At 38.5% G+C, this 27,447-nt stretch overlaps 2 protein-coding genes across 5 annotated transcripts in view; one reads left to right on the top strand and one right to left on the bottom strand.

The window, feature by feature from the left end:
• Window positions 1-13,009, bottom strand: part of rtn4rl1b (reticulon 4 receptor-like 1b) — an 81,581-nt gene extending 68,572 nt beyond the window's left edge. Inside the window, exon 1 of the mRNA XM_077722274.1 lies at window positions 12,471-13,009. Within this exon, the coding sequence (XP_077578400.1) occupies window positions 12,471-12,483 (13 nt within the window). The 5' untranslated portion in view covers window positions 12,484-13,009. The remainder of the gene's footprint in view (window positions 1-12,470) is intronic.
• dph1 (diphthamide biosynthesis 1) overlaps window positions 1-27,447 on the top strand; it is a 123,830-nt gene that overhangs the window by 79,298 nt on the left and 17,085 nt on the right. For 3 of the 4 annotated variants that reach the window (XM_077722278.1, XM_077722277.1, XM_077722275.1), the window contains exons 8-11: window positions 1,608-1,742; window positions 13,367-13,505; window positions 14,004-14,153; window positions 19,374-19,437. In XM_077722278.1, the coding sequence (XP_077578404.1) occupies window positions 13,454-13,505; window positions 14,004-14,153; window positions 19,374-19,437 (266 nt within the window). In that variant the 5' untranslated portion in view covers window positions 1,608-1,742; window positions 13,367-13,453. Of the gene's footprint in view, window positions 1-1,607; window positions 1,743-13,070; window positions 13,226-13,366; window positions 13,506-14,003; window positions 14,154-19,373; window positions 19,438-27,447 lie in introns of those variants that run through there. The other variant, XM_077722276.1, reaches the window with a different exon arrangement.

Below are 27,447 nucleotides of genomic sequence, written 5' to 3'. Positions count from 1 at the left end.
TATTAATTCAGCTTTTGGCACCACAGTTGTGACTAAACCCACTTAATCCACTCCCTAAAACCACATCCAATTATAAAAACGATCCATACAACACAATAAAGAACACAGTTCAATCCATTTTGATCTAGTAAGACAAGACAAAAACAAGCAGAATAAATAAACTACATCCCCAGGGATGCCAATTATCTAATACAAATATGAACTTTTGAAATACTGGCCTGTTTCTGACAAGAAAACTTCAAAAGCCATCCGATTATAACTATTTCGGCTGATTTTTCATGGTTCATTTCATGATTTTGTACATACAGACTACCAAATTAGTTTTTATTCTAATATTATTACAATAAAATTGTGTATTTTAATAACTCTTTTCAGTTTTTTTTAAGTTACAGCACAAGAATGGGTTTCTTTTGCCTACTTTGCTGATTTATCGGCAACAAAATAAACACATTTTTGTAAAAAGTTATACATTACAAGAGAAAACAAGTCTCACCGTGTGAGTAAATATAAGCAAAATCTTATCGTACTTACTTGTCTTGTTTGAGTGTCTTGACGTCTCGATAGTGGGCATACGTGGATCTCGCATCAAGAGAATCCCCCGGCTGCCCACCTGCCGCTCATCCTCATAGTCTCCAGTGATTGAATTTTGGATAGAAGTGCAGAAATGTGATGTTATTGTTTTCTTCAATATAGTATATCTCTGGCTGGCACTTTTTATTATATTTAGAGTTCAACCCTGGTGATAAGAACATGTAAATACTTGTTTTTATACGTTTAATTTCTGCATTCTGGTGGAGGAAAATTTGTGTCCGAGTCATGAGAGTCTGCTTGACAGTTTATTCTATATTTTCACATCCAACCAAGAAAAAACTTGGTTCAATTGATGCAGTGCAAATATTTCTGCTGAAACAAACGGCATCTGACTGCAATCAACTGATTACACAAGTGTTTGTTTGGTGGGGAAAAAAAAATCCTGCACCCATTTGGCTCTTTATGGAATAGTGTGGTCAGCTTTGGCTTAATATAACTATTCCTAAAAGCTAATTTAAAATTTTAGTTCCTTTTGCAGGTTAATGATTATAAAATCAATAAGGCAATGTTAGAAAGGAAGAAATATATCATAGGTCTGGGCAGTGTTGAGGAAAATCTCATGCTGGCATTGGCCAGTTTTCACATTCGGGCTCATGCTTGGCTTCGTTTTACATTGCTGTGTGGATTTTGTATGTGGAGTTGCATTCTAATGGAATCAGCTCAGGAATGAATTCATTAATTTACTTGCTCTACTTCATGCCAACCCCATCCTAAACCACATCTCATTATATTGCACTAATTTTCATTCCTTACCCCAGGCAACAAGGTATGAGCAGAAGGAGGTGGGGGTGGGATAACAACCTTCCCCCGAATACAAAAAAAAAATAATGAAAATATTTGGCAATTAGCATGAGTCCTTGTGATTTCCCCACTCTTGCCAACCATTCTAATTTACATTAATTATTCGCGATTGAGTGTCTGCCAGATAGTCTTGAAAAGGAAGAAGCTATTGAGGTGAGATCTTTGTGGTATTATACCACTTAACATTGTATCTTTCTTTTCTTTTATATCTTTAGCTTGTTGCAAGTGACTAATACCTGCATCATCCTACAATGTTTGTTAATGGCATCAATGTGGAGTAATTTCTGGATGATTCCTTTCGGTTGGCACAACACTCTTCTCAGTAATGGAGCCATAGAAAACAACAACAGGTAAAGTGGATTGCACTACTCGGGTGTCTCAATACAGCCAACTTCAACACGATGTAGTGAATTTACACACTAATATAAACTAGTTACACAGTTTCATTTACATCTTTATAATTGCTCATATAAAGAATATTTAAATAAAACCTCTTATTAGAAGTTATGCAGGCGTACCTATTAAAGTGACAGTTAAAACTTAATCTGAACACTTTTTAAATTAACCAAGAATGTGTCATTTTTATAATGTCACCTTTCCCTTTAATCTGCATTGCTTTTATCAATCATTTGAATGAATTCAATGATATTCTAATTCTCTTATTTTCATTTACATAATTTCTACCCAAAAAATATAGTACTTGCCATTAAATAACACTTCAAAGTTTCATTTGTAATTATTACGTATTTGACTAACATAAAAACAATAGTTTTACTGAAAACAGATTCATTGATATGGGGAAATTTTAAAAACTGACAATAACAAATGCAGATTTGTCTGTTTTGTCAATCATACTATTATATCACCGTATTTTATCAATGCCAACATTTATTCACTGACTTAGTGTTCAAGATCCACAATATACCTGATGTTGTGTGCAATATTCTTGAGTTGATGCGCCTGCAGGTTTCTCATTACATACCTCCATTCACTCTAAAAAGAGGCGATCATTTTTATCTACTTTCAACAATGCACCCGGAGCTAAACCTTAGTCCCTGAAAATGTTTACAACACAGCCGGAACCCAAAAAGCTGACAACAAGCCTCTTTGCAGCACTAACCTGAATTGCACTACAAGGTTATATCCAACCATCTTTCCCAGTCAAAATGGATTGATTGGGTGAACAATTGGAACACTTAGATCAAGTAACTATTTTTCTTAGTTTAACAAAAACAAACAAACTCATAAGACTGAAAAAAAGGTTAAATGCAGTAACTACTTTGCAACAAGGCTTACTTTCCAATTGTGCATAGCACAACTACCAATACATAACTATATGCTGCATAGTTGTTTCTTTACCATCGTACATATATTATACAGTGGGATAGGAGGGTCATAATGAACGACTAGTGGCTGTCCGGCACACACCTGCTGGGTGAGAGAGGCAGTGTGGGAAAAGAGGGCTTATGCATTCAAATATGCAAAGAAGGGAAAAACAGTGTTTGTGTGTGTCTGCATTTGCATGCAGACAGTGCTGAGTGTTCCCACACAGCGACAAGAGTCATTGCGTTTAGCGGGATAGTATTGTCATCACGGTGTCAGAACCTACTTAAAAGTATGCATGAAAATGTTGTGTGTATGAGTGTCATTTGCACTTGCAGAATGTATTTTCACTCATTCCAATACCTTGCTAACCAGAATGAGATTTCACAAATGATTGCATTGTGCCGTATTTTGAAAGCAATTGTGGACTGGTATAGAAAGAGTGAAAATTGCCTTCAGTTTTTTTTTTTTTTTTTTTTGCAAAAGATGCAGAGCTGAAAAAAAGTTTTCTCCACTGTGCACTTGTGTTATCTATCAAATTTGGGGTTAATAATATTTTCGCATTGAGTATAGGACAATATTAAATGTTGCTTAAGGATAACTTAAGTTGATTGGGATGTAAACAGGTCACAAAAATCATTTGGGATTTGTCAATGAGGGTGTTTATTTGTTTATCTATTGCTATTTATCCATTAAATGATGGGAACAGTGCAAGAATACTCAGTGGAATACTTTACATTTTCATTAAACAAAATGTGTGGGATAATGACTGCTTTTAACGTATGATTGGTCGCTGCGCAAACAATGATATAAGTGACAGTTATTTTTATTTTCCGAATTTGGATGGGTTTTTACAGAGTTTGCATGACAATGTGCATTAAAAGTGTCCAGAATGTAATTTTTCAAGCTAACCTTCTTGTTATACAAGACAAGACATTGAAAATGTCCTATTTTATTTATTGCTTTAACCCCAATGAGTGACCTTTCTAAAAAAATGAGAGTAGTCAAAGGTATATTTGTAATTTTAGTTGCAGCTTTCTCACAATTCGGCCTGCAGTGGCAATGATTTTATATATTTCAAGGACCATTATATTACCGATGTCACCCATAGGAGTCATTTATTGTATTTCCTTTGGTGTATAGTCAAAAGACGTACAAGGATAAAAAGAGGAAGACGGCAGTGCTACTGCGGCATAGTAGTAGCAATATAATATTCCCACTTTATGTTGTACTTCATCGTTTGAGACTCGTTATTTTTTTCAAAGAGCGAGACATTTTTTATAGCATGCATTAGCCAGGAAGATGAAAAAAGGAAAATTGGAATGAGAATCTAGACCTATTTGTTTGTGGAATTATCTTTAAAGTCACACTATCACATTTTTTTACACCTTATACATATAATAGAATAGTGTCAAGGATTATTCAAAAATAAATGATCCGAACAAAAACTATTGACATTCATCCCTTCATTTTCTGAATCACTTATACTCCAATTTAGGGTGTAGTGCTGCCTTTTACTCATTTCCCAGAATAGGCTCCAACACCCGTGTTAAGAATAAGCTGTTTTGAAAATGAATGAATGAATAATTTAGTTTTTCTTAATATTTTATTCATTAATATTTAGATGAATAATATCCATCTATTTTCAACACTGCTTATCCTTTTGCGGTGCTCGAGCTTATCCAAGATGAAATAAAAACTAACCAATACAACTGAAACTTGCTGTCCACATTGGTAGATTTTGGTTCATTTAAGTCATATAAAGGCCTAATGTTGTGGTCTACATTAACCAAAATGTGACGTCCATAAAAGAGGACTCTGCATTTGTACTGAGTTTAGATTTTTGTTTAATTGACCAAAAATGGTCTGCTATTTCTCAGGACTGCTTTGTCATAATGCAGTATGTAAGCAACAAGGAGCTGTCCATGGTATAATTAGCGACACCTTCCCTAACTCCTTTGGGGGATTGAAGTGCACTAGAATGTGGCCTTGATGGAGACTGGCAGATTTAATGTGAAGTGTACGCGCTACGATTATCTTTCCAGTTGGCTATTATTCCACTCCTCTCTCTCTCTCTCATGCTTTTCCACTGCAGAGAGGGAAATATATGAGGCTTTTTTTTCTATTCAAGGTTCCTTGCCAAAGCAAAGCAGATTGAAATCTCTCTTTAGCATGAAAAGAGCTTTGAGCTTTTCTCTTTTGCTCTTCAAGTCGTGACGATGCAGTGATCAGTTGTTTTGCAGAGGGAGACATCTTTTTTTTGTTTGAAATCTAATGTAACAGAGTTCAAATGTTTCGTTAATGTATGTAAAATACTCAGAAATTCTCATTATTTTGCCAAATTTCAGCTTTATACCACGTGCTAAGAAAAAAAAGCATGGCTTTTTATCCAATACATTTCCACAAATTATCTTCATTAATAGTAATCAAATCAGATAAATAGTATATTTATTTTTTTTCATTATTTTAGGTTTAATGTCAACCAAAGTTTTTCTAGTATTATTATAGAGTACCTCCTTTTTGGTTACTAATAGTTTAGAATGCTTTGAGTCCAAATTTGAAAACAAAGGATGATCACAGTTACAATTTGAACCTGGGATTTTGATTTAAATTCCAATGGAAAAAAAAAAAGTGATTATTTGACCGATCAGAAGTTCCACTGCACTTTACAAAGTACTTTCCATACATGGTTGCGTGGTTTTTAAGCTGAGCAAGGTGGTAAGAGAAGCCTATCATTGGGATGCAAGAATGAATCCCTGCAGGGAGAAGGTGGATGGAATGTAAAACAAGCTGCTGCCAGCTTTGCTTGTCCTCACTATGTGGTCTGCTTCTGCATCTGAGAACATGATCTCCCAGCTGCAAGAGCCAGAAAGCTAGTGATGTAACAAAACATTTAGATACTGTTTTATGCAGCACTTCATACTAAATCTCCGTAAATTCGATAGGCCGAATTATTCTTGATCAATTAGGCAGTTAACACGGACACGCCAAACAGCATCTTGCTGTCATTTGCTTAAAGAGTTTCGACTGCAGCTGCAGGAATGCCATGCTTGAAGCACCCTCATCATCTGCAGGCAGGTATGTGTAGGAAGCAAGTGTACGTGAAGTGCAAATCTACTGCATGCTAAAATTAGATATCAATTTTACAAAAATGGACCATGTCAAATCCATGCTTATATGGCTTCATCTTCATTACAAAAAAAGCTCAGGAAAAAATGAAAAGCCCAAATTCCATTGATCCATATTTTAATTTGCTTTACAAAAGCCTAATAAGGTCAGAACATGCTTCTTCTGCTGTAAATCAGTGGCTTTAAGAGCCTTCTAAAACAATTGAGGGGGATTTGCATATGAGAATGTTGTGACTGGGGAAAGGATCTTGGCCTGTCTGCTGTAATTACAGCATCCCCATCTGTCTCTGTTTTCCTTTTTTAAACGATATTCGTAGACTACCCGGGTCAAAAATATTTTTAAAGGGAATTCTGACAAGTGCCTTTAAGTGGTGCACACACTGTCCCATTTTTTAGATGTTAGCACCCCCACGCATGAACAGGAAAAATACACAAAACGCGACATTTTCTGGGCCAAATGTTTTGATTTGTTGCAATCTGGACATTTGTGGTTCAACATTTACAATTGTTGGCACCAGATCACAAACAAATATCAATATTTTTTAACACCACACATTAAGACCAAAACATAATGCACAAACATAAATGTTCTGGTCTGATATCATCTCACACTGAGTCCAATCACCTGAGCATGTGTACTAAAGTACTTTTGAAAACATGGTTAAATGTACATTAACCACAAGTCAGCATAACATCTGAGTGAGCACATGAGTATAAATCACAGTTTTATCAATTATTTCTTGTTATTGCTGCTAAATGCCTGCATTTAACTCCACAGACACACATGCTGAGATAAGTCGACAGATGTGGCACAACCAGGTGGCGCGATGTCGGTAGGCCGGCACATTAAAGAGTGAGCGGGGAGGGTCAATTTTAATTGCGAGAAGTCCACATTTTGTGCCTAGGTGATGATTACCAAAGCAGCATGTAAAAACACATGAGTTTGATTGATGTTTGTTTTTCGTACTTTAACGTGACCATTTTTCTTGCTTTATTTTGAGCCCAGGAATACATTTTTGATTAGTTCTCAGTCAATCACAGGTACAAACAACCCTTCTCATTCACAAGCACCTCTCGTGATTGTTAGTTTCTTTAATGAATGTACCTTATATGGATTCTTATGACTTTTTTATTTGAATGACTGCTGCCATATGTAAAAATGTGTTGTGTTATCTGACATTTTAAAACAACAACAAACACTAAACACATTTCTTGGGTTTGTTCCTCACAAACACATATTTAAGATAATATGACGGGAAGTCAAATCGACTCCACAGATGAACCCACATTGTTATTTTCCTAATCACCTCCCCAAAACACCATGTTTTAAATTCCAAGCTGGTCCAAAACATTAAAACAGAATCCCCTTTAAATCCGCTCAGACTCCAGGGAGCGAATTAGCCACCGTCGAAAATGAGTTCCTCAGACTCGAATGTGGCTGGAGTGCAGTATTTATTGAATGCAAGGTAAACAAGAGGAATGGATGTCAAATACTCAGCAGATTTTATGAGAGAAATATGTTCCTTTCTCTCTAAAATGTCACTCATTTCTTGGCCTTGAAGACATGTTAACTTTCAGTGGCATAAGGGCAGGTGTCCAGGTGCTGGTGCAGCAGACTGACTTTGCACAGCACACAAAAGACAATGTCTCCGCGGACGAAGCCTCGGAAAGGAGAGGGCGACCAAGGAGCGGGCTGGCAGAGTAACAGGAGAACACCTGGGATTACTGTCAACTCCTGGTTTGTCTCATTTTACCTCCCCACCCTCATTACTTCACATTTGAGCCATTGACGTTGACCTCTAAATTCATATTAGCCACATCACCAGGAATGTGATCTGAATAATAATAATATGAAAAAACTAGAACAACGGGGCTCATAGGTTGTTTGTCGCTTTCACCTCATTATCATCCACTAATGACCAACCTTGCATCTCATTTTGACAACAATAGTGGATGAAAGCAGCAAAAATAGGGGAATAACCATGCTATTTTGTGTTAGTGGTAAGAGTAGACCTCCAATCTAATTAAACTGGGAAGGTTGTCACCAAATGTCTTGAAATAGATTGGACTTCTGTCTCAGTCAATGTCAGTCACTCAGTTAAGTTACCTATTCTTATTAAAATCAGGCAATCTGCAGTCATCTTTTACTTCTCTCTTTTGTGTTTTGTTCTCGTTTATGTTTTACAGTATATAACTTTTTTTTATGAAAGGAGAGCACCATCATTCAGTTTTGAAGAAGAGAATAAATGTTGGCATTGAAACATCAAAACAGGTATTGGTACTAAAAAGATTGCATTGAAAATATAAAATCCAGACGATGGAAAAAAAATGAATCTACTGAATATTTCTTTTCTACACTGCTCTCAGGGAGAATGCTTTTTTATTATTCATTGCCATTTTCTGAATTTAAATTCTAATTTTTTTTACGTTGAATTGAAATATTACATTTTTCACTTAACATAAGGATGGTGGTTTTAGTAAGGTCAATGAATGGTTAGCATGAAATTAACAGCATTGTTGTTCTTGTTATGTATTCAATCATTAGCTATGTACCTTAGTCAATGATTTTGTGGATTGCACTTTAGGGGAGTTCCTCAGATGATTTATCCAACATTAGTGTACACATTTTGTTGTTTGGGTACCAAATATAGTATTCCTGCAGAAACTAGTTGGTTCTTTTTGGCCTGATCTTTCTAAAGTTCCAAATTATCCGTTAGGACGGCAAACGCCAACCCACCCCATCCTGATTTGCTTCTCATTTTTCAGCCGGCTTATAGACAGCTTTAGCAGATTGCTCGAGGGGGTTATATTTTTGCTCAGTTCTCTACATTATCCTCTTCTTCTGAGCTCTCCGTCACCAGTCCAAAACACAAGTCCAACAATAGTGAGGTGACACAGAGTGACACTGAGAGGATTAGAAAAGACAGAAATCTATTCTCTTTAAATAGAAAACTCACTGAGGCTCCAATGAGAGGTTTCAATACAGTAAAATGACAGATGGCCATTTATTGCTCTCGTACAAATTCATGTCATCGCACTTAATGACTCGCCTGCTCCAGGCTTGCGTCGCACTACTCCAGCAAAGCGGCTGTTTGTCCTTTGTTAATGAACGCAGACCTGGTGCTTTTATTACTGCTGTCATTTACTGTGTAATCATAAACACTTGATATGTGTGTGTTAGGGATCATTTAAAAAGGATCAAGAAACTCTCTCACATTGTGGTGTCAAAATAATCATTAAATATTGGGCCAGGTTGTGAGTTATGTTAATATTTTCCTAAATTCTCTCATTTGCAATTTTCTCTGGATTTTTTTTGGTTATTCAAATAAAACTATGGTCATTAAACTTTAACAAAATGCCACCTTAAAGGTCATTAAACTCCAAACTGTAATATTGAACTTCCTATTTACATTTTGACTTAAATTCTTCTGTCCTGTTTTGACTTTAACAAATTATACTGCAACAAGCAATTATCCATGTATGACATCACTAACGAGTCCTGATATGGAGTAAAAAAAAAAACAAAGAAGTGTTCACGCTGTGGATTAATTTTCATTTGCACGAAACACAAACATTACATTATCAGGCTGCCAACAGAAACCAAAGAATAATACAAAAGCAGCGTTTTTCCTTCACAAACCTTCTTTGTTGTCTTTCTGGGAGATACATTCCATTAACAACGCTCATCAAATTCAAAGGAGGCCTTGCATACATTTCCAATTAGTGAAATGTTGCAAGCTTCACAGTTTGAAAATAGTCCAGAGCTTGGCATATAGTTGTGTATTTCTTCAACATCATAATAATGTTATATTACGTGCAGTCTATTCCAACCATGCAGAATGAAAACATATTTTCATTATGCACTGAATGTGCTTTTCAATAGATTGTGTACGCACACTTAATGCATTGACGTCTGACATTGGAGGCCTGTTTACTTGCTCTCAATAGTGGCCAATAACGACTGGTACTTTAACATATTTGTATAGTATGCATAGTATTCTGTATAGTTTAGTCACAATAAGCTTAAATATGTTTTCATTTGTTTGGCAACCATTCATCTGTCACATATGCAGTACTTGTGCAAGATTGTCTGCAAGACTCCGGCCCTTTTACTTTCCCTCACTCATAAACTCAATGTGCAATCAGACGTTATGTGCATGCAAAATGTACTTTTTCACTTTGTGATCAATAACTACAAGTAGTCACCATGAAAGGTCACACTGCACACAACTGCCACATATGAATCATCTAAAGCCATTTTATCCTCCACTGTATGTCTTTGTGAATGTTGGATGTGTCACTGCCAGCTAGTGTTGGGCCCTCATGCATTAACCAGCCTTCCTGAGATGTGTTATTCTAGGTGCAAAGTCATTCAAATTCAACAGAGAACTTGTTCGATGTTCCTGCCAAAGCTGACACATCTCTCCGCCGACTCAAGGCATGTTGCGGGATGCTTGCATTTTTTTGGCAGTTGAGTTAAATCTCTACCTACCTCCACTTCATTTGTTTGGAATTAAGTGCATTTTTGAAACCCTGTCCAGCAACGGCACAAAATTGCCTTATTTTCACATGAAAACCTGGGAATATTTTTGCATATAGGTTGATAATACTCCCTTGGCAATGCTCATGTCAGTCAAATGGGAAATTAATGACTCTTGTAGGTCGTCTCAAAGATCGCATAATAGCTTTCGCCAGCATGTCCATTAGTTAGAGACATAAAACCAGGACAGGCATGATCATAAATATGCATCATGACTCCCGTCAGGTTCAGCAAACAATTTCATACCTTGTGACATGTCCTTTTAAACTATATGGCAGCGTTTCTTGAACTGAGCTGTCAGAAGGCAGTTTTTCAACAATGGTCCCCCCCTTCAAGCTGTTCTCGCTATAAGCACTCATCACCGTGTTGTGTTTCATCTCGACTCTTGGAAGAGCAATAATCGATGTCATGGCAAAGGAAAACAGGCGGTTTCTCTCGCTGGCCCTGAGGCAGACTGCACACATGCGCCTCCAAAACAGATTGGCTCTGACAAAGCAGACTAAAAGCAGTAAGCAGTGGTATCTATCTATACAGTGTTGTGGTGCCACATGACCCGCGGTGGAGAAGAGAGACGTAGCACCGTGGAAAAGGCCACCAGTATATGTTGCTGTGGCAATGCTATAATGAGCATTTATATTTACGTCTCTTTGCATAATTCGCCAGACATTGCTGACTAACTGTCAAAGTTTTATTTTTATTTTTCAGTATACTAGGGTTGGATGTGTCGGATTGAGATTTTGGGCAATTGGGATTTTGACTAGAAATTTGGTATTCACATATTTGGAAACTACTTTTTAGGTCTGGCTGCAAAATCTGAGGCTTGATGGTCCTCTTCACTGAGATAAAAATTATGACTTTAAAATTGATAAAAGTACACACTTTTCGTATGAAATATGTATGCAAAAAAGGAAAACTGGATCATTTTTCATTCATTTTGCGGAAAATCAGAATGTCGTTACCAAACCCTTTTTTCTTAAAAGAAAAGTGAATGGAAGCCACCTGGTGATGCAGCAGTTCAGTCGGTCTTGGCAGGCGTGGGCTCGATTCCTGTTGTTGGCGGTATAATTGTCAGTGTGAATGGTTGTCTATCTCTTTGTCCCTTAAGACTGACTGGCGACCAGTCTAGGGTGTATACTGCCTTTTGCCCAAAGTCAGCTGGGATAGGCTTCAGCAACACCCGCTACTCTACGAGGCTGCGCGCCACTGAAGATGAATGGATGAAAATGAATGGCACTAGTCAGTCAACTAAAATGAATACAATCATTCAATATTATCATCTTATAGATTGTATTATTTTGCTCATAAGAATACCGTGCATTCGCTGATTGGATGTCCTTGGAGTATCCTTGTTGTTGACAATATATTAAAAGCAGCTTTTATTATTTTTTTAAACCTTATGTAAACTAAATTTTTCATGGATATGCCAACCTGCATATTGTGTATACATTTTACTGCGTGTGTGTGTTTGGGCAGAAGGAGGGGGGTCTTTAGGGAGCTCGCTTAGCCCTTCTCTTGGCGTCTAATTTAATTTAATTAATTTAATCTGAATGTGATTTCACACTTGATTTTACCTTGCATATTGTCTTGCAGTGAGTAACCTTTACTGCAGTTGCATAGATAGTTAGATGGGTACGTAGATAGATGGATGGATCCTTGCATTCCATCTTTTAGTAATTTGACAAGCTCTTCATTTTTTATGTAGAAAGTTGAAATGTATTATTTATTTTCTTTTTAATAGCGTATAGGGTTAAAAGAGGTCTCAACCTACTATATAGTTTGTGTCCTGCGGTCAATAACACGCTTCATCACGTCAAAAAATACAAATGACAACCAAATACTCATTTTTTAGCCTTATATGGACCGTGCACAAGTTATAGAAACTGCAGTGCGGCATCTCCTCCACATTGTCGGTCGTGTACACGCATACATACACACGCACGTGAATATTGCACTCTGAGCGAGACAGGGCATCTTGCAAATTGAAGATGCGCTCCGTGCACGAGTGCATGAGACATTCATCACATTTCATAAACGTGACACGGTGGTTAGATAAATCCATGGAAATAAAAGTTTTAAGTGTGACTCACCCCTTTTGAACATGTTGCCGCTCTAAGTGTATTTGCTGCTGTGTCCGCTGGAAATCATCGATCCAAGTATTCCAGACTTTTCCCAAGTTGATCCGGAGTCACCCCTTTTTGGTCACTGTCACTTATTGGCACTCCCGCTGGACGAGGTTGAACTGCGATATTCTCCTCAGATTCGAACGTCGTTCATTGGAAGGTCTTAACGGACCCGATCACAGAAACCCATTCAATTCAAAACAAAACTCCAGGGACGAGATTTGCAAATTCAAAGCGCATCCCAACTAAAAATTATTACAACCATCGCTAAAAATATACATTTATATAAAATATAAAATCTTCTTCCAGTCAGTTACAGCCGCTCCAAATGCAATTGCCCCAAAATCGAATGATTAACTATCTGAATAACATAAGCAGTATTCAAGAATGTGTCCTCTAAATGTCATTTTAAAACATATTCTGGCAAGAGTTAAACGTATGTGCGCTGAAGTCTGTGCGTTGCATCTGCGCCGCACGCTGATGCGCTCAAGGAGGGAGAAAGTGATGTTGTGCCGCCTCATCCTCCTCCTCCTCCTCCTCCGCCCGCCTCCTCCTTCTCCTCCTCCTCTTCTCGGCTTCGGGCTCAGCCTCTTGCACAGGAGAGCCAGACAGACACACCAGCAGGGGACTTCATCCATGCGTGGCACTAAACTATATTTAAACTATCCGCAGACCAACAGTAATACACAAAGAAACTCGGGTGTCCTAGATATAACATCACAGTGCGTGTTAAGACCTCTTGATTTATTAATTGGCCTAATTTTTCAGAGCATAATTCATCAAAAGTAGTGTGTTCTAAAGGCAAAGATCTATTTATACATGGATACGTATGAAGTATTTGTAATGATTGTGTATTCGTCCAGGGATTGACATTTCTACTGGAAAGTGGAATCTGATGATCTGTGATCGACTTCTTTAGTCTGGTGCTTGTTTTGCAATGAGAAGAAAACATGGCGGCGCCCTCGTGTGAAATGCTGCCCGCTCCTGTCAAAAAGCCTACGAGTGAGTAACTCTGTTTCTCTTTAAACATTACTGACATGAATAGCAGATCCAGATTTGGGGGAAGTTTAAAGTATATCCGATATACACTTTAAAAGATGTTATGAGACCGATCCGGGATGTAAACGTCCCAACTAGATCTTGCATTTGAAGATTGCAGTGGTTCTAGGTTCGAATCCAGATCGGTCCGCCTGCGTGGAGTTCGCATATTCTATGGCATGTTTGGGTTTTCTTCAGGTGTGAGCGTGGTTGTTTGTCTCCTCTTTCCCTGCGATTGCCTGGCGATCAATTCAGGGTGTCCCCTGCCTAGTCAGAGAAATCAGCTGGGATGGGCTCCAGCATACCAAGTGAGGATAAAGTGATTCAGGAAAAAAAATCGTTGAATGAATAATATTGTGCAGAATGTAATTATGCATGTGCAAAAGGTGGTTCAAACATGTGTTGTTGTTGTTTTTTTTTTTTTTTTAAAACATTTTTTGTCTTGCAATGTCCTTTTTCCAGCCAGAGGACCCCGTCGGGTGGCTCATCAGATTCCAGATGAAATCCTGCAGGATCACAATTTGCAGGAGGCCATAAAAGCCTTGCCTTCAAATTATAACTTTGAAATCCATAAGACGGTGTGGCGAGTAAGACAAGCTAAAGCAACAAGAGGTTTGTGCAAAAACATCTTCTAATTCAGTTAAAATGATACTTTTATTCTGCACCACTGCCTGATGCATTTCATATTTGTGATAGGTTTTGTCAAAATAAAGTGAGGTGGGAAAAAGTTTTTCATCATTATTACAAATATTCGGTGCCGTGGCAATTTGTCATTTTGATAAAAAAAAGATCTATATCAAAAAAGTCGCACTAGCAACACAATAATATGGGTTGATTGTCGTGGATTTTACAGATGGTGTTGCGGAGGCTTTGAAAAGATTTTTTTCCCCTGTGTTTTTGTTGTGCTTTCTTTCACTTTATCATCACACTTTTCAGCAAGACAAGGTATCACCTCTGTCTGCATCTGTTTCTGTTTACGTCCATCTGTTCCTCATCTCACAGTTCTTTTGAAGCAGTAAAAAACAAGTGAATTTCATTTAAGCTTTTCTAACCATGCATAATTTGAAATGAAGCCCATGTATCACTAATTATATAAATTAATGATTACCTTGGGTATGTGTTATTGTTTCTATGCTGATTTCTAGTCATTTGTCTCGCATATGGCAGTTCAATCAGTCATTATTTTAGCTGCTTATCCTAAAAAGGGTCACGGGGTGCTGGGGTACATCTTCAATTGGTGTCCAGCCAATCACAGAGCTTATGGAGACTAACAACCAGATTTATGCCTATTGGCAATTTGGAATATTCAAATGGTCTAACATGCATGTTTTGGGGACATTGGAGGAAAATGCATTAACCGGAAAAGACCCACACAGGCACAGACGGGGAAAACATGCGAACTAAATTAAGCAGAAATGTGACTGCATTAAAGTCACCATGTGTATTGGGTACTCTCAGAGAGACCATGTAAGAATTGTTTGTAGCAGCCCCTTTAATAACTACTTACTGCTTCAGAGGTTTTGAAGGCACAGGTCATATCATAAAACCTTATGTTCTCTCAGTGAAACCATCTGACATTTTCATTTAATCGTAGTGTGTGATGATTGGATCCTTACCGCCACTTCATAGATCTGTAATATTGTTGCCATCTCTGATTCGTCATATTTAAGAGGTCACCATTTTATTTGGTGTAGGCAATTTTCATCTAAGTTTGAAATAATATGGGGCTTAATCTAAAATAATTTCAGGGTTCAATGAATACAAATTGAACTGTGGTCTGTGCATTCTGAAAATGAAATCTTTCACAATAGTCACAAAATCTTAAAAAATATGATGACTATTTCAGGCAGGCACAGAACAAAGAACTACGGAAGACATAGATGTAGAAAAAAAACAGCATCGGCCCTGGAGTGTCACTGTTGTGTTTTCCAGGGAGACTTGTGGAATGCACAGGGACTTGTGCTGTTTTCCAAGGTCCTTGCACAACTCAGGCAAACATATGATAATCTCACTTGACAGTCTTTTCTTAAATCACTTCTTGGGCAAGAACACAGTTAAGTAAATTTAGGCTCCCAGAAATGCTCCTAATATGATAGAACATGGAATTGGAACCTTAATCCGAGTCTGGCAATATGTTGATTAATCCTATACTGCTGCCAATTCACCTTTAGCATCCTCTTCACCTTTTTGTTCGAGGCCCTATAGAAAAGGTTCTTTGTTTCTGTCAGCTGCTGAGAGAGGCTATTCTGAAACCTTTCCCCACTAATAAAATCGCCCTTTCTCATGTAATGACCTGTCTCCCACTGTCTACCATGACCCCTAAACCTTTTCAGCAGTAAGTACAGAGCGCACTCAGCTCGTCTTTTGGATCGGCTCCATCTATCAGACTATCTCAGGCTTTTATTGTTTTTTTCTCCCTTTGCTGGTGTCCTGGGGGGGTGCCTGTGACAACATTGGTGCAATGGCTGGTGCTCATTTGAAGTATCCATGTAGTTAGATTGATTGAACTGGGATATTAAAGACCGGAGTAGTTAGCTCAAATTTAATAAAGCATGTTGTTTTGTACTATGTTCTATCGAGGTGGAGCATATTACAATGCATATACAGTCAGCAAAACATGATGCCCAAGACCAGATAGTTTAACAAGCTGCAACATCCATGATGGACACATTGTGATACAGCTCTGAAATGAGGGAAGCAACCCATTCAAGGTGAGGGTACATGGATGCAGGATTAGGTGTTGGAATTCCTGACCTGTTATTGGGAATAGCCTTACTTTCCAGAAGACCTTGCAAGGGGAGGCACAGTCTTCCGGACATGGTGTCTGTCATTCCAGAGCAGGTCCGGAGGGAGTATGAAACGAGTGGGCGTAGAATGTTAAAGATATAAAAGAACTCGGAGCGAGCCAAGGATATATTGCTCTCCTCATCGATGATTGCATAAACCTTCAAGGCTTTTTCAGGGTGACCACTGGGGTACACTTTAACAAGGCAGATCTTTGATCAGGAAACATCACTCTGATATTCACGACATACTTCTGTATAGCTAGCATTGACCTCTGCTGAAGGTTCAGTGAATATCTGCCCGCTCTGTTGTGTAGGCAGGCTTGGCTCCTGGATCCCTGCTTCTCTTCGAGGAGAAAGTGCAGAGATATGCTTGTCGCTGTCACACTCTGCACACTTAATAATTGATTTACAATTCTTTGCGTTGTGTTGGGTAGATGTGCACTTAAAACACATGTGATTCTCTTTGAGGAGAGCCTTGCGTTGCTCCAGTGGCTTTTTACGAAAGCCCAGGCATTTTCGGAGCATGGGGGGCTTTTTGTCTATAAGACACTGTTTGTCAAGATCATTCACCCTGAATTGTTGTTTGTCAACAGTAGGATGAGCATAAGACAAGACATTAGTTTTGTGAACTGAGACTTCCTTGTGGTCCATTGTCTTACACTCTGCTTTTGAGGTTTCACATTTTGCTGGAAATTTGAATCCAGGGTCATTTCTAATTCTGGCTTGTTTTTCAATGAAGTCAACAAAAACTTCAAAAGGGGGAAATGATACATGGTGTTGGAATTTATAGTTTGTTCCAACAGTTAGCCATTTTTCTTGGAGGGTGAATGGTAATTTCCGAACAAAAGAATTTATCCCTCGTGCTGTGTCCAAATAAGTAAGACCAGGTAGGTCTCCATCTTCCTTGGCTGCCTCTAATTCTACAAGGAAATCACTCAGCTCATGGAGCTTTGAATAATTACTGCTGGAAATTTTTGGAAAGTTATTGATTCGTTCGAACAATGAATGCTCAACTTTTTCAGGTGCACCATAGCAGTTTTCTAGTCTCTCCCATATCCTTCTTAGTCCTCGTTCTGAAGAGTTAACATGAACAGCCCTGATACGTATGGCATGTGCAGCTGACTCCTTTCCGAGCCACGCAACCAACAAATCCATCTGTTCACTGGAAGTCATATTGAGGTCTCTAATTGCATTCCCAAAAGATTGTTTCCATGCCCGGTAACTGCATGGCTCATCATTGAATTTCATCAGAGTTGTTGATAATAGTTCACGGCGAGCTAGATACCGGGCTAAATCGGCCACTTTTGCTTGGTCGTGAGTATTTTGATGAGTTTTATGGTTGGATGTAGGATGATGAGAAGGGCTGTAAATTGCTGAATTTGGACTGGAGAATAGTGCTGTTGAAAGTGGAGGTCTGCTTTCACATCTTGTGGATGCAAAACCTTCCTTAGGTTCACTGTCCTTTTTCTGGAGATGTTGGTGTTGACTTCCATAAACTTCTGGTGATTCGTAGCGCAGTGTTTTATTGCATGTCAATGGGTGTTGAAGTGGTTGATCTACCTGCTGGTTAACATATTCTTTTGTACGCTCTAATTTGTCAACTGGAGTCTCAAACAACTGTTGGAGATGAAGATTGGTGCTACTTCGAAAACTACTTTCCACAGCAGCTTCCAGAACATCTGCTTCGGCTACAGCTGCTGCTGCCTCCTGTTGCAGGGAGAGCATATCCATCTTCGCTTCAACTTGTGCTTTTTCCACCTTGAGTGTCATTTCTTTATGTGCATAAGCCAGGCGAGCTTTGGCTGCCTCGGCTTTTGCACGGGCTTTGGCAGCTGCTGCCTCGGTGGAGGAAGAAGCCTTCGACCTTGCTGAAGCTTGCGAGGCTGAAGGTCTTGTCCGTGCTGAACCTTCTCTGCTGTCCATTTTTTTTTCACAACACAAGCTATACGTTAACCTTCCTTAAAGCTGTTTTGACTTTGCAACCCTCAATTTGAAGTAAATCGTGATAGCTTAGATTTGTCCAAACGCTTTTGCTTGATGGAACACTCAGAGAACTTCTTTCTTGTCTGCCCTTTAAAAAAATAGACAGAATTCAATTGAACAGAAACAACATCATTCTACTTTAATAGATGATGATTGAAGTTTAATATCCAAGGTTATTTAACTATGATTACATTCAGTTTCCAGTATAATTGTTCAAAATTGTTTTCCTCTTCCCCTTCAGATTTTAACTTGACATGGGGTCAAGTTAACAAAAAGTTATGAACATACTTTATAAACTTCTCCTTAAGGTACCAACTGCCTTTTTAGAGATGAATGAGCAAATCCTGCAGGAATTGCACATAGTCATCATTTGTGTACTTGCTAAAATTAGTATGCATGTGGAAAAAGGAGCACTTCACCGCCTGCCATCAGGATGCAGAGGATGATGATGGGCAAGTTGGTTTGGCTGCCTTATTAAAATCTCTCTCTTGACGCTAACATGAAACCAGAATAATGTTTTTCATTATTGGTTCCTCTCAGTCTAGGCGGTGCGTCGGGAGATTGGATGGGCCTCATTTGTAAACATGTGAAAGCATCAGTAGGCTATCAGAAGTTTATAAATCAGTTCATCCATATTTAATGTTTGCTTTAAGCCTTATTAGTTGAATAAAAAGCAACAATGTGTCTCATATTGGCAAGTAACTGAAAGGCAAAATACAGTCACTGGCCAGATATGATGGCAAAAGGAGAGTTTATAGATGGATGAATGAAAAAGTATAGTAGTGCGCTATCGGCCACAGACTGACAGGGGAGGGAAACGCCGTGTGATAAAGCTGTGGCTATTGGTTCACACTATATTTCTAACAGCTCATCAGACTGTAAAAAAAACCCCAACATCGCATGTGTGGCAGAGAGGAAATTGCCCTGAAATGTCATTACTCCCTACCAGTGGTGCACACTGGACTATGAATAGCTTTACTGCCTCACACTTATTTAATATCGAGTTGCCATCCCTCAAAACACAAGTGCATCATTTCTTCTTGTTTGCCTCTTCTCATTCCAGTGGCTCTGCAGCTTCCAGAGGGCCTGCAGTTATTTGCATGTGTGATCGCAGACATCATCGAAAGGTATGCTGCAGCTCAGGAACTTATGTATTTAGGCGGCTTATAGATATGTAAGCATATGCCAGTGGGAAAAATGCAAAAGCCTGCTGATGTCTTAGGAACTTAAACCATGCCAGGCAGCTATGTGCTCATTAGTCACCCAAAAGCATATTCATGATTATCTCCCTTAGTCTCAATCTGGGTTTTTCTAAAAATGAAACATTTTTATGCTGGTTTAGAACAGCGTTCATAACATTCACTGCATATCATGGTTTCAGTTGGAGATCAAAGAAGATATTATTCTTGTTAATTACATCTAGTTTCAGTCCGCAAAAGCTCTTGGATAGCCAATTTAATTTTTCTCCCAAACCCATCAGTTAACAGAGCCTCATTATTGATGTCCTTGATATGTAATAGTTTTCCCAGTTATCTTGTGGTTTGGCCTACATTGTGATGAATAAAAAGGCTCTAAAACGAGGTACACATTATGTTAAGCACTCACCTGAGGCTCAGTTGTCAGTTTTCCTGATGTCGCTGGGCTTCTGTGGACTGACGCATAACAGAATGGCTTCCTACTAAGTGCCCCCTTTAAGAAACTGCCTCCTGTCATTAAACACCCAATGCGAGTTCCATTTATAGATGTTAAGTCGATACTAACTTGTTTATGAGATGGATCAGATATGCGGCTGTAATGGTCAGAGCTTTCATCATCTTTTAAAGCTCTGTGGATATTTGATCCTTTTCAGGAAACTTTGATGACAAGGATCTGACTCCATTTCACATTCCAGAGTGAGAAAACTGAAATATAGGAATTAACATGATGTTAATGTAGGTTTGAAATGGAGTTGATTCATCTTCCTGATGTATCGCATCTAGTCATCACTCTTGTCTTCGCCATGCAACTTTTCTGATTATGAAAAATGGACATTTCTTATGATTAGGCTTTGTTCTTTTAATCTGTTATTCTATCTTTCTGATTTTAAGGCACTGCAGTGCTCTCTGCCTTTAAAATAGCACATTCAGACTCATGCAGTGTTTTGGCAGGAATTAAATTTTACATTTTGGAAACTGCTATAACTATTTATACTGATATTGTTAAAACCAAACGACTTGACATTTGATGGTGGAGTTTGCTGTTTAAAACAGAGAACATAGTCTCCCCAGCGTGTCCTCGGTTGACTCCTCCATCTCAGTCCTTTAGTCACACTTTGGGACATTTCCTGGATAGAAAGCTGTAGGGGCACAGTCAGGTCGTTGGCATTGTGGCATTCGAGCCAATGATTTCAAGATATGGTCAAGGTCAACTTTATTGACCATTTTCTACATCACAGGGGTTATTCCCCCAATGACTGTCAGCCTTTTGTCTTATAATGAATGGTATGTCTGGACCCAGCCAGTGATTTTAACTCAAGGTGTTGGCCTAGCAGGCAGAGAGTCTTTTGTTAACTATCTTATAGAATGACTCGTTTCACTCTTAACAACAAGGCAGAGGTCCATAGTGACCAGAAGAGATAAAAAGGGCTAAGCTGCCCTCGGACTAAGGAGCTTCTGTAGGATGGTCAGCTAATTCCTAAAACTCAAATGGATTCGTTTATTTTTTCTCCATGACCACTGACCGTCTTTTATTTGATATTTTTTTGGATATAGTTACCTGAAAAACTGTATTTAGCCTGTTGTTCTTTATTTTGCTTTTGTTACATATGTTAGCTCTTGGTTGCTTAAAAAAAAAAAAACAATCGGCCTCCCAAAAATGCGACTTACATTGCAATACCACTTGGATATATTTTTTTCCCCCTCTTCATTGTGTATTCTTTGGCTGGTGCAAATCATAGTCCGAAAAATATGGTCTATTGTTTGTGATATGTTTCAGTAATTTCATTGCGCTGCAAATGTTGCTTTCAATTGAATTGGTTTTAAATGTGCCTTGTCTTTTGTTTTGCTATTGTTAGCTGAATCCTGCCTCTCATCTTTAAATAAGCCATTTACAATAAATTGGACACACAACTCTCATATGTGGTTGAAGTGTAAATTAGCTTGTCACCTTACAGTGTTTTGCAAACCTTGATTTATTTCTGAGCCAAAGCAACTCCTCCTTTTCAAATTTCTCGTTTTTTTGTTGTTGTTGCTCAGGACATAGCCAATGTGTCAAAGATGCAAACAAAGGACTTTCAGGATAAACGATAGTCTGTGTAGACAGCCAATGATTCATGTGGTTGTCACTGTAACATATGTCTTTTGGCTTTAGTTGGCGTCAGCTGTCTGATTTGAGCTTCCAAAGATGCCTTTATAAACATTCTTGCTCTGCTGCTTGGGTGACAGCATAGAGAGTAGCCAACATGCTCAAATACCAGGCAGGGACAGCCATGACATTTAATGGTGACTTTTTTCGGGTGTACAATCCTTTTGGATGTTACAGAGAAGTTGGTCCCTGGAACATAATCCAAAAGCTGCGTCAAACAACTGTTATCTGAAAGCGATCAGTTGTGTGCATGATCCTGCAGGTCTTTTAAAGATAAAGAACAAATGTGATCGAGGAAGTATTATTTTCCTTGGTAGATCAGTCTGTAGTCTGTCATCAGAAACTGAATTGTTGGATGATACAGGCATGGACCAGGCAGCCAGGAATGTCTTTTTTATTTAAAGCCAGATATAGCCTACCCCATCTTACATTTTTTACGTCGTAAAAGACTCTAAAGAAAATGTTAAAATGTATGTTTTAGTCATATATTTTTGAAGGTATTCACTAATATGTGCAAAGGCTAAGAATGTAATGCAGTACTCCCTTGATGCTCATTTTTGCGTGCATTTTCCAATGAGATTAACTTGATATTATTCAGGATATCTTAATTTGTCGATTTGTTGTGTTTATAACAAGCAGGGAGTATACGGTATGATCAAATGTCTTAAGGTTGAGTTACAGAATTATCCACGGTCCAATTGACAGACTGTACCTGATTTTTGTTTGTCTCCCTGCATCATGTACATGCCCTGGTAGCTGTCAAAAATAAGCGCCGGGTGTGTCAAAGTAAGTGACCTGTCAAAAGCAATGTGCTCGTAAATCAAGGGACAAATTAGAGCTACCATTATTCTGGACAACTGCTTGAATCATTTCTACAGCAACATAGTCAATGTCAAGACTACCATTAGGATGGTGACTTGTCCGACAATGACTGTTTTTATATTGTCAAAATAGCTGGGTGAAACCACCAGCATGTCCCAGTACATATCCTTTTACTGACAGATATTTGGTGTTTTTTCAAAAATATAAATGATGGTATCAAGCCTGTCACGGATCTCAAGTAGTAGTAGTAGTAGTAGTAGTAGTAGTAGTAGTAGTTGTAGTTGTTGTAGTAGTAGTTGTTGTTGTAGTAGAAATAGATTCATCTGTGTTGTTTCTCTCGGAAAAGGCCATGCTTAAAGTGTGAAATGTGTGTTTTGTATTTGTTTATTACCAATGTTTGCCCCTTCCAAATGAGAATTTACAATAGGGGCTGCAATTGTTTCAACTTGTTTACTTGTGATTGAGTGGGGAGGGATAAAATAAACCGAGACTGGCATTATATGATAGATTAAATGACAGATGGAAGTTGAGGGAAGTTTTGACAAGTAGCAGAAGAGTAAAAGGAAAATAAATAAGCAGTATCAGCCAAAATGACATGAAATACCAGAGTGACAGATGATGGGCATCAGCCTTGGGGATAAGCAAAAGATGAACTAGATTAATGTTGCCTCATCACTTCCAACTAAAAAGGGCTTTTATAATCATTAGCATTATTTATTATACTTCATGTCACAAGGAGCGTGACTTAAAGGGCAATATGCACTGCGCCCCATTAAGATCAAGAGCTGTACTAGTGGCTAATGTGACAACACAGGTAATGCTTACCACATCTGCAGACTACTAATGCTTTACACATACTACACAATTTCAGACCGATTTTAGACCAACAGAACTGTCGGGAAGAATGGAAGACTGTCGTGCTGAGCATTTTGAAGTGAGAGGGCATCACAGGGCCTCGACTGCTCATCTGAGTCTTGAACTCATCTTGACCGCGTCGCAGGGAGTCTGGCCTGTCAGAATTTCTAGTTGTTGTGCCGTGTAATGTGACACATCCTACTGTTTTTAAATCAATACTGGTCAAGACTGTGACCACTGAGTGCTTTTTTGTGCACGTTCCCTTATTCTCTTTTCTGGGGGGGGGGTGAATAGTGTACTATATATGTGCATATGTAATACTAAAAATAACTAATAATAGGTGTCAGGTTGATGTCCGAAGGGGCCTCTACTAGGAAATGATCTTGCAGAAGGATTTTTTTGTGGGAACAGCACTCAACTAGCCAGTGGGAAAATCCTCTTTGTTACACGCAGGTAGGCTGCTATGGAAGCATTTCCAAATAGAGACAAGCGCTGCCCTGTGGCGATTGCTACAAAAATGAAGTGCAATGTGAAAGATATTCTCTTCTGCTAGGGTAGAGTTAGTAGATGGTTGCTGATACCTGGAATGTAATTGAATAAAAGATTAGCCAGGGGTGCTGGTGTTCCATTGACCTGGTATGCAAATATGCTGTTCCTGTTTATTTGAGTTGTCAGCAATGCTGTCTACACCTCTTGCCACTTCACTGACCTGCTTGCACTGCCTGTTACCTAAAAAAAAAGACTTGACGATTTAAAGCATGTCATCAGCAGCTACAAATTCCCTCCTTTCATAGCACTTTTGAGTATTTTCACTTTTAAAAGGGCTTACCTCACCAAATATTTAAAATAAATTAAGGTAAATAAAATATTAATAAATGGAAAAAAGGCTCGATGTTGCCTGTGGAATTTTCATATTTCTACTTTAAATTCTTCCTAAGTGGTCTTTAAAGGGTATCACATTTTATATTTCTAAACTTGTAAGAATGCTGCTTTGGCATGATAACATGTTTTAATCTGCACATTGACGCTTTCTTATTAAATAGAATGGTGTTTTTCTCATTTGTCTGTTTCATATAAACAATAAGCAATTACCAATTTAATTTCTCAATAACAATGTCCAATGACACAGTGTTCCATTCATTTTTTAATAGTACAAACTCTTTCTGAAAATTGCAAAATACCCCATTTTGTATATATTAGAATAAATGAATGCATAAAATATATATACGGTTTACCTAGTCGCTGCAATAGGTTGTATCGTCTGATTAATTTATGATGGCGCCCATCCCAGCATGTTGTCAGGCTCAATTGATTGCCAATTTTTACAACATTTCCCATCCTACAACCATTTGCATTGATTTGGAGTCACAATGGCGCCCCCGCAGTGGAGTTGTACACCCACTTGGAGAACATGCTAAGCCAACAAATGTGCCTTGGACTCATTTGTTTGAGTGCTGAGTAAATATGTTGCTGCTGCCAAAACATGGGGTTGTTCTGATGGGATTTATACATCTGCTTTACTTCAAAGGTCATTGTAATTATGCTGTAACATTACAATCCAAATCTTCTCATTAGATTAGAATGTTTGTTACACTGAATTCTGATCCCCCCTAACAAGAGCTGAGTGAATTAAAACAGTCCCATAAGCTATTTTGGGGCACTCGCTCTACACATCCTTTCACTGTTGATATAACAGTAGGAATGGTACAATGTGGTACACTTACACTTGAATTTTTATGCATGGAAGCACTAGTGCATTCATGAAATACACTCGTCTTGTTCCTGACTTGTTTTTGTGTCAGTGGAGTTTATTACAAAGATTCAAATCATTTGATGGTTTCTCATCCATATTGAAACTTACACTGAAGACATAATTAGGAAGAGCCGTAATGTACTTCACAAGCTTCTCTGACATCTTAATTAGATCTAAATGACATTGCAGTTGGCTTGGCGATGAGTAAAACCCTACATAGATTTGTAAAACATCTGACACTAAAGATAAGGAAAAGATTATGACGTTTTCCCCAAATTTGTTCCTCACACGTAAAAAATTAAATGCTGTGCAGTATTTCCTGCGTCGGACACATTTTGAAGGGGAATTTGATTAAAACGAATGCACTTTTCATTCCGTCTCTCAATGTCGGTCACTCCATTTTTTTCGCCCATGGGGATGCAGGACCATGCGTGGCTCAGTAATTACCCTGCCATGTCCGAGTGGCATTGAATGTCTTGTATCAGCCTTTTAATCAAATGCATAGTGCTTATTACTCTGACTGTTTAGTATACGCGCTATGGTAATGTCATGATATTCAGCCCCAGCTGGGAAAATGTGAGAACGGTATATTTAGCAGATACATAGATGTGTGATTAGATACAATGCTTCTGAGCACTGTTGGAATCAATGTGCATTGTACTGCAGGCTCTGCAGTGGCTTATCACTGCATATTCTTTTTGTAATGAAGAAAATAATTTTTCCACAAAGTGAGAAAGTCAACCTCATCAACCGCAAATGGTGATGATTTAGACTGATATTAGTGGTATACCACTATTTATTTCTTTTATGACTTTAAAAACAAAATCAAGGCTATACTGCTGGCTAACTAGAGTACATGGAGAAAACCTACACAAGACCACAGAGAACATGCAAACTCGACCCGAGAAGGGATCGACCCTTCGATCGCAAAACTGTGAGGCCGACATGTAAATCACTCCCCTACCAGGCTGCAGAATAAATTGATAAAAAGACAGCCACTATTTCAGTACTTTTAGTGTGCCGCTGTCTACAGTTTGATGCCACAACAATAGATTGCAGAGAATAAAAAGGTTTGGTGATTGTAATTATCCCCTGCAGTAGACGTGATGCACACAAAACAGACAAAATCATGACATTAGAGAGGGTAAGTGATTCCAATTTTGAAGTCAAACCATTATCTCCTGGTGTGTCCCTCTGTGTGGGGGTGTTTGTTTCTGTTGCTGGGCTCAGCTGTCTTCCCTTTGACCTGAGCGTAGTCATTAAGGGGAGAAGGGATACTGAAAACAAGCAGTGAAAACTCAGGGATGATGGGGACGATCCCAACGAAGCTGTAAACTAGATTACATCTGAGACAATGAGGGAGGGAAAGCTAAAAAGAAACCCAAACCCCTTGTGAAGACCATAACCCAGGACATACACACCAATAGGATGCAGGTGTGTGTGAAAGAATAGGTAGTAGGAGGCTCATTATCAACAGTCCGATGCTATCTACAGATAGTTCAGAGTGCACTGAGCAGCCATGCCTGTTTATCGCGTGTCCACGTTCCCTAAGCCCCATTGTCTCATTTCTCTTCTACAACCTTTCTTTTACCTAAATCTGTCAGACTATACACACAAATTCTAGGCAGCTATCTCTGTTTACAACCACCTTGTCTACCTTCTTAACAAGGTCTCTAACTGGCTGGCTCTCCCCTCCTGCTTTCTTTCAGACGTGATTCATTTTACTTAACCTTTATGGCTCAGCAGTATAGCTTTTTATTTACCTATAAAAAGCAATGATGAAAGCTCTTGTTTTTTGGTTGTGGGATGGGATGTTTGCTCTTTACACATATAGGTCCTTAGGTACACTTTGTAACATCATGCTTTTGTGTGCTATCATATTAGACCCATGCATTTCTCGTACACTGTAAAATATGCAGTCTGAATTATTTTCTGTCCTTTTGAATCCATAGCGTACAATAATGTTTTAACTGCAAAATATTTAGGGGATTTATACCATTGATGCTCACCATGAGCCTCTTAGAAACAATACTTTTAGATACCTGGCATTTTACTTTAGGGTGGTGGAATTAAGCATTTTGTAAAATGCCAGGAGGATGTAACAGTCAAGGAGAACAATTTAAGGAAGCATTTTATTGATTGGAAGTACAATGAATGAGTTAAAAATGTTAAGTGAATACAATTACAAGGTTACCTAGAAGACTTTCTTGATTTAGCTTTGTTGACATGTCAATGTGAACAAATAAACAACTGGCTCCCCACACATGTCCTGGCTTCCTCGAAAAAAAGCCTGTTGTGCTGGGACTCGGTCATTGATTTATGTCACATACTATTTGCACATTTGTGTCCACTCTTAAGTGAATTG

Source organism: Stigmatopora nigra, chromosome 8 (genome assembly GCF_051989575.1).
Source record: "Stigmatopora nigra isolate UIUO_SnigA chromosome 8, RoL_Snig_1.1, whole genome shotgun sequence".
Taxonomy (NCBI): domain Eukaryota; kingdom Metazoa; phylum Chordata; class Actinopteri; order Syngnathiformes; family Syngnathidae; genus Stigmatopora; species Stigmatopora nigra.
The sequence above is the reverse complement of the archived record's forward strand: the minus strand, read 5'-3'. Positions and strand labels throughout refer to the sequence as shown.